The 21,907-nt window shown below is 35.1% G+C and overlaps 1 protein-coding gene across 12 annotated transcripts in view; it reads right to left on the bottom strand.

Annotated features, from left to right (window-relative positions):
* Positions 1 to 21,907, bottom strand: part of NAA16 (N-alpha-acetyltransferase 16, NatA auxiliary subunit) — a 61,155-nt gene that overhangs the window by 27,445 nt on the left and 11,803 nt on the right. For 6 of the 12 annotated variants that reach the window (XM_058683925.1, XM_058683902.1, XM_058683931.1 and 3 more), the window contains 5 exons: positions 20,800 to 20,953; positions 16,501 to 16,620; positions 15,413 to 15,439; positions 13,907 to 14,002; positions 6,895 to 7,001 (listed from right to left, as the gene is read on the bottom strand). In XM_058683925.1, the coding sequence (XP_058539908.1) occupies positions 6,895 to 7,001; positions 13,907 to 14,002; positions 15,413 to 15,439; positions 16,501 to 16,620; positions 20,800 to 20,953 (504 nt within the window). Of the gene's footprint in view, positions 1 to 6,894; positions 7,002 to 10,063; positions 10,181 to 13,906; positions 14,003 to 15,412; positions 15,440 to 16,500; positions 16,621 to 20,799; positions 20,954 to 21,907 lie in introns of those variants that run through there. The other 6 variants (XM_058683908.1, XM_058683948.1, XM_058683987.1 and 3 more) reach the window with 5 other exon arrangements.

Raw genomic sequence — 21,907 nt, 5'->3', positions numbered from 1 at the left:
CCAAATTTAGTGAAAATATGAAGTAAATAACACTATTGGTATTACCTAAATTTGGCAAAAATCACGAGGGAGATTAATAAATGAATGTCAGCAGACATTATACTATACTGTGACGCCTTCCTAGGTAGGAAAAACACTTGCTTTTATTTTCCTCTCCCCAAACTTAAAACTCTTTTTAAACAAACAAAAAACGAATTCATGCACATAATTACAATTATCATTAACTGTTGATCAGAGTGTCTCAAAACTACTGGCTGCTTCGGCTTCTGTGTCTCCCTCTCTCTCTGCCCCTCCCCCACTCGTGCTCTCTCTGTCTCTCTCAAGAATAAATTAAAAAAAAAAGACGAAAGTATAGAACACTAAGAACATGTTAGAAAAAAGACACTGGAAAAAGGCAAGCAAAATAAACTTAAACGGAAGTAAATAAATAAAAAAGATCAGAGTGAAAATTAATGCAATGGGGGTGGGGAGTAGTCAACAAACCCCAAACTTGGCTCTCTGAAAAGATCAACAAAATTGGCAAACCTGTGGTGGATTGACCAAGAAAAGAAAAAAAAAATTTGAATTATTAAAATTAAAAATGAAAGAGGAGACATTACTAGTGACTTTACAGAAATAACATGATTATAAAGGAATACAATGAACAACTGTATGCCAATATGGGATAACTTAGAAGAAATGGACAAATTTCTAGAGACACAAATTTCAGAAACCATGTCAAGAAGAAATAGAAAATATAAATAAACCAATAACAAGTAAAGAGTTCTAATAGGTAATCAAAAACTGCCCACAAAGAAAAACCCAGGTCCAGATGGCTTCACTGGTAAATTCCACCAAATATTTAATAACAATACCAATGTTTTACAAACTTTAAAAAAAAAAAAAAAAAAAAAGAGGAGGAGAAGAAGAGGAGGAAACACTTCTCAACTCCTTATAAGGCCTTTACTACCCTGACACCAAAACCAGACAAAAACCTCACAAGAAAACTACAGACTAGTAGGAAGAGACAAAAAAAATCCTCAATAAAATGTTAGCAAACTGAACCCAGCAATATATAAAAACAATTCTACACCATGACCAAGTGGGTTTTATCCCAGCAATGCAAGGTTGCTTTAACATCTGAAAATTAATTCATGTAATACATCATAGCAAGAGTATTTAAAAAAAAAAACCCACATAATTATCTCAATAGACACAGAAGAAACATTTGACAAAATCCAACACATGTTCACCTTAAAAATGCTCAGTGTCCTAGGAATGGAAGGGAACTTCTTCAACATCACAAAGGGCATATATAAAAAATTCATGGTTAACCCAATACTTAATGGACAAAGACTAGATGCTTTCTCCTAAGATCAGGAACAAGACAAAGATATCCACTCTAATCAGTTTTCTTCAACATTGTACTGGAGATTCTAGTCAGGGCAATTAGTGAAGAAAATGAAATTAAAAGGATACAAAAAGGAAATGAAGAAATAAAACTTTCTATTTGCAGATGACATGATCTGCAAATCAGAAAATTTGCAAATAATTTGCAAATTAATAACAATACCAATGTTAGAAAATCTGCAAATTTAGAAAAATCTGGAAAATCCTAAGAAATCCATTACACCAACTATCAACAATAAATAATAAACAAATAAGTTCAGCAAGGCCACAGAATCAATATACAAAAACCAACTGTATTTTATACACTAGCAATAACAAAATGAAAATAAAATTAAGAAAATAATTCCACTAGAATAGTATTAAAAGGAATAAAGTACTTAGTAAATTTCACAAAAGATGTACAAGATGTATGCTAAAACCTACAAAATATCGTTGAAAGAAATTAAAGAAGATATGTCTAGATGCAAAGACATCCAAAGTTCATAGACTGAAAAACAGTATTGTTAAAATAAAGTGATCTACAGATACAAAGCAATGCCTGTAAAACTCCAGCTGGCTTCTTGCAGAAACTGAAAGGCTAATTCTAAAATTCAAATTGAAAAAAAAGCAATCCTGAATGGTCAAAAGAATCTTGAAAAAAGAACAAGCTAAAAGATTCACACTTCCTAATTTCAACTTACCCCAAAGCTACAGTAATCAAGACAGTGTGGTACTATAGCATAAGGACAAATATATGGATCAGTGAGTCCAAAGATGAACCTTCTTTATGGTCCATTTATTTTCAACAAAACTGGCAAGACCTTTCACTGGGTAAAGAACAGTCTCTTCAACAAATGGTTCTGGGAAACTGGATAGTCACATGCAAAAGCTGGATTCCTGCCTCACATCATATATAAAAATGAACTCAAAATGTATCAAAGACCTCAGTATAAGAACTAAAAATATAAAACTCTTATTAAATATGTATAAATCTTCATTACGCTAGATTTGAAATGGTTTCTTAGATATGACACAAAAGCTCAAGCAGTAAAAGGAAAAAACCATAAAATGGACTTTAAAAACTTTTGTCATCAAAGGACACTTTAAAGAAAGTGAAAAGATAACCCACAGAATGTAGAACGTATTTCCAAATCACATATCTGATAAGGGACATGTATCTAGAATATACAAAGAACTCTTTCAACTCAAGAATAAAAAGACAACTCAAAGAGTCTGAATGGACTTTCTCCAAAGAAGATTTACAAATGGCAAATAAGCACATGAAAAGACACTCAACATCATCAGTCATCGGGGCATTGCAAACTGAAACCATGAGACAGCACTTCACACCCACTAGGCTGGCTATAATCAAATGCCAAATAATAGCAAGTGGATTATTGGTGAGGATATATAGGAATCAGAATCCTCATACACTGCTTGTGAGAATATAAAAAGGTACAGTCACTTTGGAAAACAATCTGGCAGTCTTTTTAAAGTTTAAACACAGACTTGCCATTTGAACCAGCAATTCCATTCCTGGGTATACATGCCCAAGAGAAATTAAAATGTATATGGAAAACTGGCACACAAGTGTTCACAGCAGCATTAGTCGTAATAACTAAAAGGCAGAAACAACCAAAGTGTCCCTCAACTGCTAAAATGTGGCACAGCCATACAATGGGATGTTATTTGGTGATACAGGGAATGAAGTAGTCATCCACGCTACCACATGGATGAAAACATTATGCTAAGTAAAACACACTACAGAACAAAAGGTCACAAACTGTATGATTCCATTTGTGTGCAATGCCCAGAATAGGCAAATCCTCGGAAAGAAAGTAGACTAGTGGTTGCCTAATGTTGCGCAGGTGGGGAAAGGATTTCTTTTTGGGGTAATGAAAATTTTCTAAAATTACAATGGTAATGGTTGCAAAACTCTGAATATATTAAAAATCACTGAATTGTACACTTCAAGTAGGTAAATTTTATGATATGTGATTTATATCTCAATAAAGCTGTTAACAATAACAAAAATACTGGGGGGGAAGCAACTGGTATCTAGTTGGCAGAGGCCCCGGACACTGCTAAATATCCTATAATGCAAAGGACAGCCCCTTATAACAAATTATCTAGCCCAACAGGTCAATAACAGAATACTTCATTGTGGGGAGCTGTCCTGTTGATCCCTGGCTGCTACCCATTAGATCTCCATAGCATACTTCCCAACAGTGACAAAAATACCCCCAGACATTGCAAAATGTCCCTTGGGGGGACAAAATTCCCTCCCTCATTGCACCTTGAGAAACACTGCTCTAGAGGAAGAGGACCTTCCAAACTGTTTCTATGTTAAAAAAAAATACATCTATCCATGGAAAAGAAAATACAAAAAGGGAAAATACAAAAAGGGAAAATATTAGAATACCTAATGCTGGTGAGGGTACAGGGAACCTTGCACACACATACACCGCTAGTGACAATACAAATTGGTGTTTACAACCTCATATAAACCAAAGTACCATTATTAACTGAGAACCACAGAATGCACATACCTTTTACCAATTAATTTGAGAATTTGTGAGAAGGAAATAATCCTGAGTAAAGCTATGGGTACAAAGATATTTATAATGTTTGCTTGATTTTAACAGTGAAAGTTTGGAAACCCAAAGTTCAACAATAGAGGAGTGGCTCTGATATGTAGTCATCAAAAAGGAAGATAATGAAAACCATACAGCAACATATAAAATGCTTGTGCACTTGCTAGACAAACTTTTTTTTTTTAATATATGAAATTTATTGTCAAATTGGTTTCTATACAACACCCAGTGCTCATCCCAAAAGGTGCCCTCCTCAATACCCATCACCCACCCTGCCCTCCCTCCCACCCCCCATCAACCCTCAGTTTGTTCTCAGTTTTTAAGAGTCTCTTATGCTTTGGCTCTCTTCCACTCTAACTTCTTTTTTTTTTTTCCTTCCCCTCCCCCATGGGTTTCTGTTAAGTTTCTCAGGATCCACATAAGAGTGAAACCATATGGTATCTGTCTTTCTCTGTATGGCTTATTTCACTTAGCATCACACTCTCCAGTTCCATCCACGTTGCTACAAAAGGCCATATTTCATTCTTTCTCATTGCCAAGTAGTATTCCATTGTGTATATAAACCACAATTTCTTTATCCATTCATCAGTTGATGGACATTTAGGCTCTTTCCATCATTTGGCTATTGTTGAGAGTGCTGCTATAAACATTGGGGTACAAGTGCCCCTATGCATCAGTACTCCTGTATCCCTTGGATAAATTCCTAGCAGTGCTATTGCTGGGTCATAGGGTAGGTCTATTTTTAATTTGCTGAGGAACCTCCACACTGCTTTCCAGAGCGGCTGCACCAGTTTGCATTCCCACCAACAGTGCAAGAGGGTTCCCGTTTCTCCACATCCTCTCCAGCATCTATAGTCTCCTGATTTGTTCATTTTGGCCACTCTGACTGGCGTGAGGTGATATCTGAGTGTGGTTTTGATTTGTATTTCCCTGATGAGGAGCGACGTTGAACATCTTTTCATGTGCCTGTTGGCCATCCGGATGGCTAGACAAACTTTCAGGTCAAAATTATTACAGCTACCTACAAATACCACAAATAAATTCATAGGGGAAAAAAACCTTGACAGGAATTACACAAAAAAATGCTCTTCGTGTCCCTAAATTATATATTCACATTTTAAAATGCTGCAGATGTTTTTAAAATACTTTTCTATAGTTGTGCTATATCCTGGGCTGACTTCAAAAGATGATTTTATTTTCATGCTACCTAACATGGATCATTCTTTAAGATCTGGAAGTTTATGAAGCCATAACTTTATCAGCCTTCACCGCTTTTTAATACTTCCTCCAGAGTTAAAATGCAATCTTTAGCTAAAAGCAAGACTACCAGTTAGAAATGAATTTTCGGGGGCGCCTGGGTGGCTTGGTCGGTTGGGCGGCCGACTTCGGCTCAGGTCATGATCTCGCGGTCTGTGAGTTCGAGCCCCACGTCGGGCTCTGGGCTGACAGCTCAGAGCCTGGAGCCTGTTTCGGATTCTGTGTCTCCCTCTCCCTCTGCCCCTCCCCTGTTCATGCTCTGTCTCTCTCTGTCTCAAAAATAAATAAACGTTAAAAAAAAATTAAAAAAAAAAAAAAAGAAATGAATTTTTGAACACCCTTATGAGACGTCACAAATTTATGTGGCCAAAATTATTTGAAAAGCGCGTCCCAGACTTGTACATTTTTTACTATACTAAGTTCTGACAACCTCAGTTTTCTGAGGTTTGATTCAATTCTCAAAAGCACTTGGTCTCTCTCTCACTCTCTCTCAAAAAATAAATTAACATTAAAAAAAATTTTTATAAAGGAAAAAAAAGCACTTGGTAAACACGCCTATTCCATGCTTAGAAAATAACACTAAAGAGATGTCAAAGGTTCCTATATAAATTAATACATTTTCAGTGCCTTCTTTAAAAATGCAATTCCCATGCTTTATAAAATACCAACAAATGCTTTACATCCTTATGATGATAATTTTGGATCTATATTGGAGGGATTTTAAAAAACGAAAAGTCTGTGCCCCATGTGAAAATGGACAAAGCCAATGAAAGCTTAGTGATAGTCCAAGAGGAACAAATTCTTTAATGACCACTATATTTAGCAGCTTCTGCAAGATGTTATTACAAAAGCAGTACAGGTAGCCCTCTGGTTTTGTGGAAGTTTGTATTACACCACTTTCACTTTTACCAAAGACCTACAGTGGTGCCTTCGCTTTCACGGAAAAAGGCAAAAAGGTTTTGCAGGGAGCCCTCACAGAGGCATCGCACACTCTCAGCAAGGAGAGGGACACCATCAAGTTCCTTCCTCCAGGAAGGACACTCAGCATCAGGCCACCATAGATTTGAACTGTGTCTGTGAGCATCTGTGCTTTATCTCGATTTATTTTGTGCATCCATTAGCAAGATGCATCCTAAGATATCAGAAAAGTCGGAGAGGTTATTTTTGGGGTCTGGGAATGTTCAAAAATTTTTAATACAAACTAATGCTAATTGTGCTTCACTTTACACCATTTCAGCTTGAGAGGTTTCACAGGAACGCTCTAATTTCAGACAGCAGGGAAAATCTGTATTCGAATTCACACATGTAAGCTCTTTACCATTTCTGACATCTCACCTCCCCTTTCTTCTGTCACCCTTATCCGAAAGAGTAACTGGCGAATTTTGGCAAATGCTACCTTAAATAACCTACAGAAATTATTGGTAGGCACTGTTCCATGTTTTCACATGAATCAACCACTATTTACCAAAAACTCAACAGCAGTGCCATTACAGTCAAATAAAGCATACTACACACATGTAATTTCAGCTCAACTATTATTAAACTAAGGTGAATAGTTTCTCTATTAACAGAATAGAAAAAATTATTAAATCATAGCATATTATTCACATGGAAATGTTTCTATAATAAGTTAGTAAAAAGATTACAGCAAAACTGAGTAAAGACCAAATTTTACCTTTTCTGTATTGTAATATAAAGATTTCAAAGTAGTGAACAAGGGTGGGCAGCCTTTACTGAAGTTAATCCTCAGGAACTTATCCATTAGTTCTCTAAATTTTTCACCTAGAAACAAAAGTGCACTTTGTTATATTTCAATTGATGCAAACAGTTCTCAGTGATTTTACAAATAAAAATAAACCTCCCTCAAAAACAATGATCCCCCCCATCCTATTTTTAAACCCAAAAGTCTGTCAGCATTTATTGCTTGACTGTTACCACCCAAAAGGATAACACTAAATATCTTAGTTGGCAACTATCCTTTTCCCTAGATCTAGGTTAAAATATCTTCAAGGAACACTTCAAAAGATAAGTACACCAAATAACTGTGCAGCTTTAAGTAGTAGAAAAAGTTACTCACTATCCATTCTGAATACAGTCCCCATAGCAATCTGTTTCCTAACCTCACTGACTAGCACAGACTCGTCCTCATCTGCAGATACCTCATAAGGCACGCTGAAGACTATAAAGAGATCCTACTGTAACCAGCAGCATATCTAATTGACAGCCAAAATATATTTTTAAACACTAAAGTAGTATTTGAAAATGTTTTCCAAACCAATTAGTGATTTACCTCAACATTCATTCCACAATCATCTTTCAAGCACCCACTATGTGCCAGGCACTGTTCTAGGTATTAGGGATATAGCGGTGACTAAAACAATTAAAAACAAATTCTGGGGCGCCTGAGTGGCTCAGTCGGTTAAGTGTCCAACTCTTGATCTCCGTTCAGGTCACAATCTCACACTTCATGAGATCAAGTCACGCTGTCAGTGCAGAGCCTGCTTGGGATTCTCTCCCTCCCTCTCTCTCCCCCTCCCCCGCTCATGCTCTCTTTCTCTCTCTCAAAATAAATAAATGAATTAAATTCTGCCCTCTTGGAACTTAACATTCCAGTCGGTACAATGAATACATAAAATAAACATATGTTAGACATTAGACTGAGCCCCAGAGTGTTTTAACATTAGAAGTAAATAATTCTATCATTATTAAACCCTTCCAAAAAAAACTTGGCATCACTTTCTGGAAGCAGGGGAAAAAATGGAAACTTTTTCATTTTAAATACAACACAAAGGCTTTAACTCAGTTAAGGCTTTAACTTTTTTGACAGGAAGAGTTATTATATAACAACATGGATTTGCCCACTCATTAAGAAGAAAAAGATTACAGGGGTGCCTGGGTGGCTCAGTCGGGTTAAGCGTCCGACTTTGGCTCAGTTCATGATCTTGCGGCTTGTGAGTTCGAGCCCCACATTGGGCTCTTTGCTGACAGCTCAGAGCCTGAAGCTTGCTTCAGGTTCTATGTCTCCCTCTCTCTGCCCCTTCCCCAGCTCGCTCTCTCTCTCTCTCTCTCTCAAAAATAAACATTAAAAAAAATTTTTTTAAGAAAAAGATACATATGTCATAAATGGCTTAACCTAAAGTAAAACTATTAAACAATCCCTTAAAGTTTCATTATGAATCACAACACTTCACAAAAAAAATACCAACAACCCAAAGCAGTTATTTTTATTTGTTGTGATTGTATTGAACAAAACATGCATACTCAATATAATTAGATGTTATAAAAATTTTAAAGAGATATTTAAATTTTATTAAGGGGAAAGTTTACCAAATATAAAAACAGGTTCAACATTCGTTAATGTACTATAAAAACCATTTCCAGATAATCTCTAATCATTTATTAGATCCTACAAAAAGTATATTCTGGGTTAAATAGACATCATTACTTCTTTAAAAATCAAAAGTAGGGGCGCCTGGGTGGCGCAGTCAGTTAAGCGTCCGACTTCAGCCAGGTCACGATCTCGTGGTCCGTGAGTTCGAGCCCCGTGTCAGGCTCTGGGCTGATGGCTTGGAGCCTGGAGCCTGTTTCCGATTCTGTGTCTCCCTCTCTCTCTGCCCCTCCCCTGTTCATGCTCTGTCTCTCTCTGTCCCAAAAATAAATTAAAAAAAAAAAAAGAAAAAAAAGAAAAAAAATCAAAAGTAGGTTTTAGAGATCAAATCTTTCCAGCACTTCCTCTGATATAAGGCAAAAGTTAACAATACTTGGGCGCCTGGGTGGCTCAGTTGGTTAAGCATCTGACTCTTGATTTCAGCTCAGGTCATGATGATCTCAAGGTTTGTGAGTTTTGAGTCCTGCCCTGGGCTCAGCACTGACAGCTCAGAGCCTGCTAGGCATTCTCTCTCTCTCTCTCTCTCTCTCTCTCTCTCTCTGCCCTTCCTGTGCTTGCTCTTTCAAAATAAATACTTTTTTTTTTTTAAGTTAACAATATTGTGGTGGACCAGTGGGATGCAGCTGTTTAGAGAAATGTGTATTCTTCCACTTCTGTGTGACCTTGGACAAGTAACCAACCTGTCCACTAAAATCCTCACTTTCCCCACTGTAGGTGAGAGTAACAATGCTAGCAGCCTCAAGAGCCCTCCTGCATGGCTCAAACCAGAATATAAGTATATAGCAGTAAAGAGTGTCTGGCACACAGTAACTATTCAATAAATGTTGTCTATCATTACATGCCCTGATAACCTGACAGCTACTGCATTTCTATAGTTAAGAATCTTTTCCATATTTGCAGACATCCACTGAGAAACCAAGCATTGTATCTTCATGTCAGAGGCTATTCTGAACTCCTCTTCTTCCTCAATTTTCTCAGTCAATTCAGATCATCCTGGCAGATTGAAGTTAAAAGACAATGTAGTCCATTCTCAATTATCCATAATTTTGAAAGCCCCTTCTCCCGTTAAACTGTTAGACTGTGCAGCTGTGAGAAAGAATGGGGAAGTTCTTCATGTGCTGATGTAAAGCACAGACACAGAGTTCAGTGGAAAGAAAACCCAAGTGCACAGCAATCTGTGCTACCATTTTTGTACAAAAGAGGGAGAAAAAAAGAAAGCTATACACAAACCCACACACACAGTTGTGCTTGTATATGCACAATATGTTTATGGAAGTATACACCACCTACTGGTAACAATGCAGCCACTAGAGAAGGAGGTGGTCAGAGGAAGGACAGGAAAAACTTTCCACTTAAAAAATCATTTTACCTGGAACTATAATGCATTATCTAAATAAGAAGCCTACAGACAGCTATTCAAATGCTCAGTCACACACTATATTCTAAAATTACTTACCATGACTCAGCTCATAAGGTTTTCTTTAGGCATAAGAAAAACCCCTTCACAAAAGCAAATAATCTCTCTTCTTCCTAATTATTTTTAAATAATCTTTAGTACCCCCCACAGTGTTTCCTTTAGGGGTAAAAAAAAAAAAAAAAAAAAAAAAATACTGTCAATCATTAAGTGCCTGCTTAGCATTACCACTTACCGAACAGGTTATCTGTTTACACAGATGCTATGCTAATTCTTCTCCAGATGTGTAGTATAGATTCAATAAAAACTGCTGTCTCAAAAACCAGTGCTAAAATAATACAATCAGCAAGATCAGACTGTATGTGATTCACTGGGAATTTATTCTAAATAATGGAGAATGTTCTCAATATAAAAAAGAAATAATTATATGACCTGATGAAGGTGTTAGCTAGCATACTATGGTACCACTATGGTAATAATACAATGTATAAATGTATCAAATCAAGAGTTAAACACCTTAAACTTCTATAATGTTATATGTTATTATATCTCAATAGTAAATAATCCAATAAAAAAGAATGGAGTAAAATTTGATCAGAACTTTGTGTTTAATACTCTGGATTATTTCCTTCCCTCTCTCCCCTGCCTTGGCCAGTGAAGACTAATAGAACATGATGAAGTAAACCAGTTCTTTTGAAAAGTAGCTATATCCCTGCATTATTTTCATAGCGCTTAATATTTTCGACGGTTGGAGAATCTACCTAGGAGTTCTGTGTTCACTACTTGACAGTTTTAAGCCTTTTTAACTAAAAACTGAAAACTCTTTTTTAAAACTTTCACCTTGCATTCTCAAGTTCCATGTTTCTTGAATAAAAATATTACTGTTTTTGACAATATCAAGATGCTTTTCTTATTACACATAAAAATATTTCTAGACAGGCAAAACAACATGAAGTATTTAGCTTCTACAGAGGTACAATTAGGTATCTGTGTGATTTTACATATGCTCACTGGAGCTTTGTAAGTCCATGGATGTTAGAACCTCACAGTGATGTTGACCTTGAAGTCCGTGCCATCAGACCCTTCAACTGAGCCCTATCTTGTATAAAGATGCCTTTAGCCTTTCAAAGACAGAGTGCCCAGAGAGTCCAAGATAATTCCACTTAAAGCTAAATTGCACTTTATAATCAACAGTTGGTTCCAAGCTATCTTTCAGTAAAAATATATTTCCTGTCATGTACTAAGAGTTTTTAGCAAACTTTATTAACTATGAGAAAAACTCAAGGCAGTGTAAATATGAAGTTCCATGTTCCATTAAGGAGTAACAGAACTAAGATATCTTGTTAATAACCTTAAAGTTAGGGGTGCCTGGGTGGTTCGGTCAGTTATGTGTTCAACTCTTGATTTTGGCTTAGGTCATGATCTCAAGGTTCGTGAGTTCAAGCCCCGCTATGGGGACTCTGTGCTGACAGTGAAGAGCCTGCTTAGGATTCTCTCTCTCTCCCTCTCAAAATAAATAAATAAATAAACATTAAAATAATAACTATAAAGTTAAATGAGTTTTCCTTCTTTCCTAAGAGGCACATAGATGCATCTGAAAACTCCAAACTAAGAGAATATCCCCACCCACAACGTGACACGAGACATACATTATATATGGAGACCAATTTTAAAAAAAAGAAGCCAGACACAAAGGCCTCATGTGGTATGATTCCATTTGTATGAAACGTCCAGAACAGACAACTCCACAGGTACAGGAAGTAGATTAGCAGCCGCCTGGTGCTGGAAGTGCAGGGGGAGTGCAGCCTGATGCAGGGAGTGTGGGGAGTGAGGATTCTTTTGGGAGGGACAAAAACTTTCTGAAACCAGATCGTGACAACAGTTGCACAATTCCATGAATACACTAAAACATGGGTTGCATACTTTAAAAAGTGAATTACATGGCACATGAATTCTATTTCAAATGCTGTTATTTAAAAAAAGACATATAAAAATGTGAAGCCAAACATCCTCAATGAAACACACGTGGGAATGCTCCTCCTTGCATAGGACATCCCATCTCAGAAATTCACAATGCAGGTATGAACGTTCTAACAGGCCCCACAGAAACCTGACTGCTGTGTTCAATCCAAAGTTTCCCCAACTCACTCGACTGACGAACATCTCAGCACACCAGTACCCTCCCCACCGAGTCTGATACTAGCCACGTGAGCATAATGTTCCCTGAAAAACATCAGGGAAATCTGCTTTCGGTATTCATAAAGCCAAAACAAAAATGAGAGCATCAGAAGAATACCATTTATCATCTGTGGAACTAAGATATACTAGTGGAAAATGAACTGTTTACAATAAACTCGTACCAACTATCTGATACATTTCTTTTTTTTTTTTTTTTTTTTTAATTTTTTTTTCAACGTTTTTTATTTATTTTTGGGACAGAGAGAGACAGAGCATGAACGGGGGAGGGGCAGAGAGAGAGGGAGACACAGAATCGGAAACAGGCTCCAGGCTCCGAGCCATCAGCCCAGAGCCTGACGCGGGGCTCGAACTCACGGACCGCGAGATCGTGACCTGGCTGAAGTCGGACGCTTAACCGACTGCGCCACCCAGGCGCCCCTATCTGATACATTTCTAACAGGTACTTCATACATTTTTAAAGTCAGTAACTAAAAACTTTTTAATTTCCATAAATCTTTAGATAAAGAAAATTATAACCCAATTATCTGCACTATAAGTGAAAATTCATTAGAAAATATACCCCCTCCTCACCCCATGCCTAGAATAGATTTTTTTTAAGTTCTATTAGCTTTCTAGGGTCTGACTTAATATCAAAAGACATGCCAGAAGTCCTAACAAATAATTCATAATCTACAGCACTTCCAGCTAAAAACAGAGACAGCTGACAACTTTAAGAAAAAGGCACAAATCTTCAGATGTTAACTATCTGAAGAACTAACATACTTTTACTTCCTCTAGACCCCAAAGTGAAGGAGTTCAACCACTTGCACAACTTGGATCACGGTCATGCATATACTGCTGTTTGATAAAAGCAAGTCACAGAATACAAACCATAGTGCGCCAATTTACATTATGTACAAAAGCAGGGAGGGACAGGGTGGGGGGGTTGTTTTTCTAGGGCTACAAAATACATGGAGCTCTGTAAAAACAAGGGCATGATAAAGGCGAATTTCAGGGAAGCAGACAACTCTGAAGACAGAGTGCCTTCACAGGGAATAGTAATGTTCTTAAACACTGTGGTGGACACAAAGGGCTCCCCACTCTTTCTCTGAATTTGTGCTCTAAAAAGAAGACCCAGGGGCACCTGGGTGGTTCAGTTGGTTAAGCATCTGACTTCGGCCCAGATCATGATTTCTCGGTTTGTGAGTCTGAGCCCCGCCTTGGGCTCTGTGTGGACAGCTCAGAGCCTGGAGCCTGCTCCAGATTCTGTGTCTCCCTCTCTCTCTGACCCTCCCCCACTATCCTTTCTCTCTCTCTCTCTCTCTCTCTCTCTCTCTCAAAAATAAATAAAAACCATTAAAAAAAAAAAGACCTAAAACTTCAAAACTTCTACCACTTAAATCATAATACCTCACATAGGATTTGTCATTTCTAGGGAATTTAATTGATCTTCTAAATCTAGTGTTTACTTTTTAAAGTCACATGAGAAAAACAATCTCTAAAAAGGTAATTTCAAATACTTGAGACAAACATATAGCCATATGCTCAACATTCTTATTAACACATGCATAATAAATTCATAACTGATCACTCCCACCCCCAAGATTGGTGATGATATAAACTCTGTACAAGAAACAAGTTTTTTAAATGTGAATGATGTTGTATAACAAATAATTATTAGTGTTACAAAAGATATCCTAATATTACCTGGGGCAAGATTCAAAGGTAATCTTCTAGGTGAAATTGCTCTGGGGTGCTGCTTACTAATTTCTTCATAAATTTGGAGCCTCTCTTCTAAAGTGCCTATTATCAGTAAATATGTGTGAGATTCAAAGCATCAGAACTTTTTATCTACGAAAAAATGCTAATAAACTTTTTAAAAATGTTATAAATAAAGATTGCATTGTCAATATTAAAGCTGTGCCCAATTTTTATAAGAATGACATGAAAACTCTGTGGTGGTGAAACACATAATCAGCAAAACACCATTTTAAACCCAACCTCCAGATAAATCCAAAACTTCTTTCATCACAACAGATTCTAAAACCAACTCAAATCATACCCATGCAAGACACAGAGACTCAAGATACACAGCACTTCGATTCGTTAGCGCACAACCCATGAAAAAGAAAGTCCTCCTTCAAGACTTATCTTACACAAACTCTCTAGCCCGATGAAGCCTACACACCTCCCCACAAAAGGCTGTAACACCCATTGATTAGGTTTTAAAAAGCAACTGTTTCAGCATCATGAATGTGAATGTCTTATAGTTTAAAAAGTGAACTAAATTTCTAAGGTAGCTTTAACACTTAAAATCTTCAATGAAACTCCATTATAAAGAATCCAATTCATACAGATTGTTTAAAGTGGCAAATTATTTCTCCCAAATATAGTGATACAAAATGTACTTCTAACAGAAAGTTGGGTCTTCCCTCCCAAGACCAAATTAATTTTATAGTACTGAATAGAAAACATATATATACATATATATATATATATGTATATATATATATATATATACACACACACATATACATATACATATATACATATACACACAAACTACATGTGACTCTGCAATAACAATTTGCAAGGTAGGATCTGGGTCCAGTTCATTATTCTAAAATAATATCTACCATAATTTACAAAGAGAGATTATATGCACTGTTTCATATAAGCAATAAGACAATTTACAACAGAATTTTAAGAGAAAGCAAACAAATTTGATTTTAAACTGTAAGGTTTTTAATTGATTTCAACTCAGAAAACGGAAATATTTTGTAAGAAGAACCCTTGGTGCTAGCAATCAAGGTATCTCCATCCTAAATGTAGTGTTCACTATCGAGACTATAAATGTAACACTTAAAAAGGTAATGTTTGATTTTGTTTAAACTCTTTCCTTCCCCCAGTAGTATGTTTTGGAGCTCCAATGTGGTAGGATTCAAAACCTGGGATACATGAAAGATAATTTTTACATTCTGTTAACAATCTGGAGACTTCATGAAATATCAAGGACCCTTATACTAAAATTTACATGAAGGCTATTTACTGCTTTTAAAAGGCAGGTCTCATATTTAAGCCTAATCCTAAGAATATAAGAAAAAAAAATTCCCCACTATCCCAAATATAACAAGTCTTATAAATGTAGTTAAGAGAAAACCAAACCATTCCAATGTCCTATTTGAAGCCACAAGTTGGAGCTCCAGAACTTACCATGGGGGAGAAAAGGTCCTATGGAACCTAAAAAGATAAAGTAATAAATATAATTAGTTTGTAATCAAAATATTTTATAGTAAGCATCGTTCTTGACATGGAACAGGTTATATTCAACTTACTAAACATTTAAATATCTGTATTATTAACTACATGTCAGTAACTGATAGTTTAAAGAAAAACATCACAGTTATCTTGCATTTCCAACCTTCAAATAGAAAACTTTTGTCCTGATTTTTTAAAAACACAAATTATTGATGTAATCAATAATTTTTGTTTTCATCATTTTCTTAAAAACAATTTAAAGGAAACAATTAACAACCTGTGATATTAAATTTTAAACACTAACAGAAAACCTGGTAATTTATAGTGATGAGAACACAACAAAAAATTTTTCTCATGGCTTACACTTCTATAAATGAGTATGAGTAGCTACCTATTTTTACCATATCTTTAAATTTAAAAGTTCTGCTGTTTCAACACCCTTGAGCCATATTTTCAAAATTATTTCAGCCATGTATTTATCCATGAGTAAATATACTAGGAATATTAACTGCTCTGAACAACATTTAATTATGAAAATACTAGGGAAAATTGCAATTCTAGATTTCTAAAAAGGATAGTTTACCTAATTTGAAAAGAAGATATGTGACATTTTGCTCTATGCAAAGTAGCCCAACCTGAAATTAAGAGGATAATTTTCATGCTGATGCTATACAATACATATCCTCAGCAAAACTGCTTTGGCCTAATTCTTATGTTTAAAAGCTGAGGGTAACAAATCTCTAATTCTTTAAAAAATACTAAATAACTACGTTTCCCAGAAATGGAACGGCTCACTTTCCTCCCCAACTCTCTAGTTAGCCTAAATTGGTAACATTTTAATGGGTCAAGGAACTTAAAATTATCTGTGAGCATTTATCACTAAAGTATAAATAAATATCTGAACTCATCTTCACTGCCATGTTTAACCTGTAATTCTCCTAAATGGAAAAATAAATGCTAATGCTAAAAATATCTGTCCTCAAATATTATTACAACTTCAAGCACTAGTGAAGATAAGGTAGAGGAGAAAAATAATTACATACTAAGTTGCAGAGCTTTTTCCAAGCCTTCATAATAACACCAATTTTCTGCATTCCGATCAATCAAGTTTTTGAATACTTCACTGGCTTCTTTTAATCTTCCCAATTTCAACAGCATTTCCCCTAAAATTAAGTTTAAATTCACATTCATTTTACTCAAACATTAAATAACTTTCTGATCTCATAGATTTCACTAAGCAGTATTAACACACTAGATATTTATGAAAAAACTGTATGTGCTTCCCTTTGGGACATGTTGCAGTTTATACCAGTAGACACAGATTAATTCACAGCTTGCCTTCAGAAGTGAACCTTCATTTACACATTCTATTATATACTAACATTCTAATATTATAATTATAGTATAAATAGCATAATAAGTATTAATATAATTATTAATTATATATAATTAATATTCACTTCAGAAGTGAACCTTCATTTACACATTCTATTATATACTAACATTCTAATATTATAATGATATTATAAATAGCATAATAAATATTGATATAATTATTATATATATTATATATAATATTATAATTATAATTATAATATTATAAGCTAACATTTTGGCTCCCTCCCACACTCCAAATATACATATAGTATATTAAGTTCTTGGTAAAAATATTTGTATTATACACATTTTTACATACCCTTAACAACAATTAAAGACTCCCAACACAGATTGGTAAGTAATTCGAATGAAATATCCCTACATTCCTACTGCTAGATTTGAATGTACTTTTCCTGATCGATTCCTATATTAAAAATTTTCCATTCAATTCTCTTAGATTCCTTTCTACATCACTAAAACTGCCGAAGTTTAACTCAGTGAAGCAAAAACACTAAGTACCACTTCACAGCTAGAAACCACGTAAACCAGATTCACACGTGGATCACCCCTAAGGTCCAAATCCTTTTACCAAGCCACACAAATTGGAAGTAGGTTTGGAAAATGAGTATCTAAACTTCTCAGGTAGAATACAAAGTGCACATAATCCAAGGTAAAAGAGAGATTCTCAAAAAAGAGTATACCTCAACTTCCTATTGCTATTTCCCCTTCCCCAAACAATCTATTTCAAAGGAAGAAACCTTTGAAATGTCTTCAGACATATTATTTCAGCTTTCATCATCTGGGAGGGGACAATATATTAAACTGGTTATTACATGCTATTATTTTACTATTTTTATGTATTACTCAAGCTCTAGAAGAAGACTAACTCGATATAATTTCCAGCTTTACCATTTTCTAACTCTGTGACCCTGAGCATGTTACAAGCTTCCAATGTCCACTTACCTATAAAATATCGACTACCTCTGTCTGCTTTTGTGATATATTAATTTAAACTAGTTAGTTAGCACAATGCTTGGCACAAAATGAATGGACACAAGTGTTTGCTACTTAAAAGTATAAACATGCCACATTCCTCCACAATTAACTTCTGGCTAGTCCAGTTTTTACCTGGCTTACCCTAGGTAAATAGACAACAACACAGATTTCAATTCCAAAAACCTTTGTTTTCTGCTACCATCACAGGCAAAGATTATTACTAGAGGACTACACAGAACAAGAAATACATTTCATATTCATAAAGTAAGTGAAGATTTCTAACATTTTTTGTTTATCAAAGGATCTTAATATGCTAAGGACTACAAAAGACATCAATGTGTAAATGTCAAAGGTCTCTCTGGGCCCTGCGAAGTTCACCGAAAAAATCATACTCTAACTTGTCTCTATAAGCAGTATAAAGTACTGGCTTTACATTCAAGATGATGGCCCCCAAATTCCCCTCACTAGCAACATATGGATGAATGTGGCCACACTGCAACTTGCACACTGTTTGAACTAGAACTGATCTCACTATACCTTATCTACTTTTTAATCACTGCATTCTGGACTGCTGTTACAAAAGAGAGAGAAAGCAACCCGAGTTAAGAGTTAATCAAGAAATAGCAATAATACATCAGAATATAAAAATAATTGCCATTTTCTTTGCTCCCATCAATTATAAGCGATAGAAGAAAGAAACCAGAACATTAAATAATTTATCGCCATTTTACCACTGGTTTGAAAAATACTATTGTTCAATAGCCAAATAATGAAAAGAGCCCAAATGTCCATCGACTGATGAATGGATAAAGATGTGGTATATATATACAACAGAGTATTACTCAGCCATAAAAAAAGAAATCTTGCCATTTGCAACGACATGGATGGAGCTAGAGATCATTATGCTAAGCAAAATAAATCAGAGAAAGGTAAATACCATATGATTTCACTCTTATGTGTTATTTAAGAAACAAAACAGATGAACACAGTGGGGGAAAAATAGAGAGGCAAACCATAAAGCAGACTCTTAACTATAGATATCAAACCGAGGACTGACGGGAGGAAGGTAGGCATGTGGAATTGGCTAGATGAGTGATGGGTACTAAGGAGGGCACATGTGATGAACATCGGGTGTTGTGTGTAAGTGATGAATCACTAAATTCCACACGTGAAACTAATTATTACACTGTATGTTAACTAACTGGAATTTTTTAAATAAAAACTTGGAAAAATATAAATTAAATAAATAAATAAATAAATAAATAGAAAAATAGTGTTGTTCGTATTATTCACAAAAATTAAATCAGTAAGTTGCTATACATTAACTAGAAGAGTTGAGAATAGCAGTTAAAAGTAAGGACTCATGAAAAGAAATGAAGGAATCTTAAATTACTATGTGAAAAAAGCTAATCTAAAAAAGCTACATACTACATGATTCCAACTATATAACATTCTGGAAAAGGCGCACCTATGGAGATAGTAAAAGGATCAGTGGTGGTCAGGAGCTGGGGGCAAGGAGAAACAAATAGGCAGAGCACAGAGGGTTTGTAGAGCAATGAAACTACTCTACGTGACACTACGGTGGTGGACATATGTCAAAACCTAGACAGTATGTAATACCAAGAGTGAACTTTAATGTAAACTGTAGACTTTGGGTGATAATTACATTCAGTGTAGGTTCACTAATTGCAACAAATATACCATTCTGCTGGGGGATGTTGATAATGGTAGGGGAGGCTGTGCATGTGTGAGGACAGAGAGTATATGTGAAATCTCTGTACCTTCCACTCAATTTTGCAGTGAACGTAAAACTGCTCTATAAAAATGAAGACTTTAAATTTAAAACAAACAACAATAAAAAAAAAAAAGTAGGGGCACCCGGCTGGCTCAGTTGGTAGAGCATACGGCTCTTGATCTTGGGGTCCTGAGTTCAAGCCCTATGTTGGGTATAGAGTTTACTTTAAAAAATAAATAAATAAAATAAGTTAAATAAATAAATAATAATAATAAATAAAAATAAAATAAATATAATATACAATAAAATAAAAATGAATAAATCATAATCATGATCATCATAATAATAAATTAAAATAAAATAAAATAAAATAAAATAAAATAAAATAAAATAAAATAAAAGGCTCTGAAGCCCAGGAAGATGTATTTACAAATTAACTCTACCACCTAAAAGGCGGTGACTTTGGGCAAGTCTTTAACCTCTCTAAACTTTAGTCTCCTCAACTATAAAATGGGGATAATCTACCCATGTTAGAAGTGCTAAAAAATTAAATGAAATAAAGAAGTTTAAGCAATTATCATACTCTGAGACACAGGGAAAGTAAATAAATGTTAGCTATTACTTTTATGAAGTTTAGAAGTCCCGCAACTATATGAAACTTTAGTTTTAAGCTAATTATTGCTTTAGTTGGACATTTTATTATGTACTGTTCACAGAATGTTAACTGATGAGCAAACTTTGTTTTAAACAAACGTACTTGACCCTTTGTTGATGAACATTTTAAACAAACTATTTATTATCAGGATCCTGCCTTCATAATTAGCCCATATTGAAAATAAATCAATCTTACTTTCATAATGACCCCAGTGTCATCATTTCATGGATATATACTTGGGGTTGAGAAGTATGAAGGGAGTATAAGACACTGCCTATGAAAATGGAATCTGGAGCCAAAATCCCTAGACTCAAATCCAGCATTACCCAGCTTACTTAGCTATATGACTTTGGGCAAAGCACTTAACCAGTCTGATTCCTCAGCCCCTCCTCTCTAAAATGAATATAAGAACCATATAATGATATTGTTCTGAGGATTAACTTAATAGACATTAGATTAATAAAAATGTTTTTTATTACATACAAAGTCTTATTTAAGTACTAGGGCAGAGTAAAGTATGTAGCTTTTATTCTTTTCTTTAATTGAGGCCACTGATAAAGAAAAAGCAGATCAACTTACCTTTAATTTCTTCCACCAAAAGTTTATCACATATCTGTTTCTCATATGTTTCTATATGTTCCAAAGATTCCTGAAATAGGTCTGCCTCTCTCATCACTTGATTCTGGTATAGTATCAGTTCACTATATTCATAGTCTATTTTGTTGGGAGGAACCTGAAAAAAATTAACAAAAATTATTTATATAATTATATAAAACAGTTATACACCTTTAATCGCTTCCTCAGAAGAGTCACTCACATAGATTAAAAAAAGCAACTGAGACGCAATTACAAATAGAAGAGTGATTAATAGTGAAGAAAATTAATATTCCTTTTAAGTTTATTTTATTTATTTATTTTTGAGAGAGAGACAGAGAAAGCAGGAGGGGCAGACATAAAGGGAGAGAGAAAGAATGAGAGAGAATCCCAAGCAGGATCTGCGCTGTCAGCACAGAGCTCGATGTGGGGCTCAAACTCATGAGCCATGAGATCATGACCTGAGCTGAAATCAAGGTTGGATGCTTAACCGACTGAGCCACCCAGGTGCCCCAATCAATACATTCTTTAAAACAAACAAAAAGGTGGCACTTCTGCCTATGGCAAAGTCAAGATTCAGGTCAGCAAATCCTATACCCACAGAATATGAAAATGGTTAAAATCCTAAAGAATTTAACAAAAACTACTAGAATAAAAAAGTTTAGTAGGGTGACAGAATACATGATCAAAATACAAAAATCAATTATACTTCCATATGCTAGAAATCAACAACTCAAATAATTTCATTTATGATAACATCTAAAAGAACAAAATATTTAGGAATAAATTTAGGAAACAAGACCAATACACTGAAGATAACATGCTGAGAGAAATTAAGAATCTATTATAAATGGAGACACTCTAAACCCTGTGCATGGGTCAGGATACTCAATACTGTTTTGATGGCAATTTCTCCAAATTGTTCTACAAATTCAATGCAATCCATATAAAACTCTCAGCAAGCTTTTCTGCAGAAATTGACATGCTAATCCTAAAACTCAAATGGAAATAAAAGAAACCCTGTATAGCCAAAAGAATCTTGAACAAAGTGGGAGGACATGCATTTCAAATTTCAAATATACTATAAAGCAAC

The sequence above is a fragment of the Neofelis nebulosa genome, chromosome 1 (assembly GCF_028018385.1).
Source record: "Neofelis nebulosa isolate mNeoNeb1 chromosome 1, mNeoNeb1.pri, whole genome shotgun sequence".
Classification (NCBI taxonomy): domain Eukaryota; kingdom Metazoa; phylum Chordata; class Mammalia; order Carnivora; family Felidae; genus Neofelis; species Neofelis nebulosa.
The sequence above is the reverse complement of the archived record's forward strand: the minus strand, read 5'-3'. Positions and strand labels throughout refer to the sequence as shown.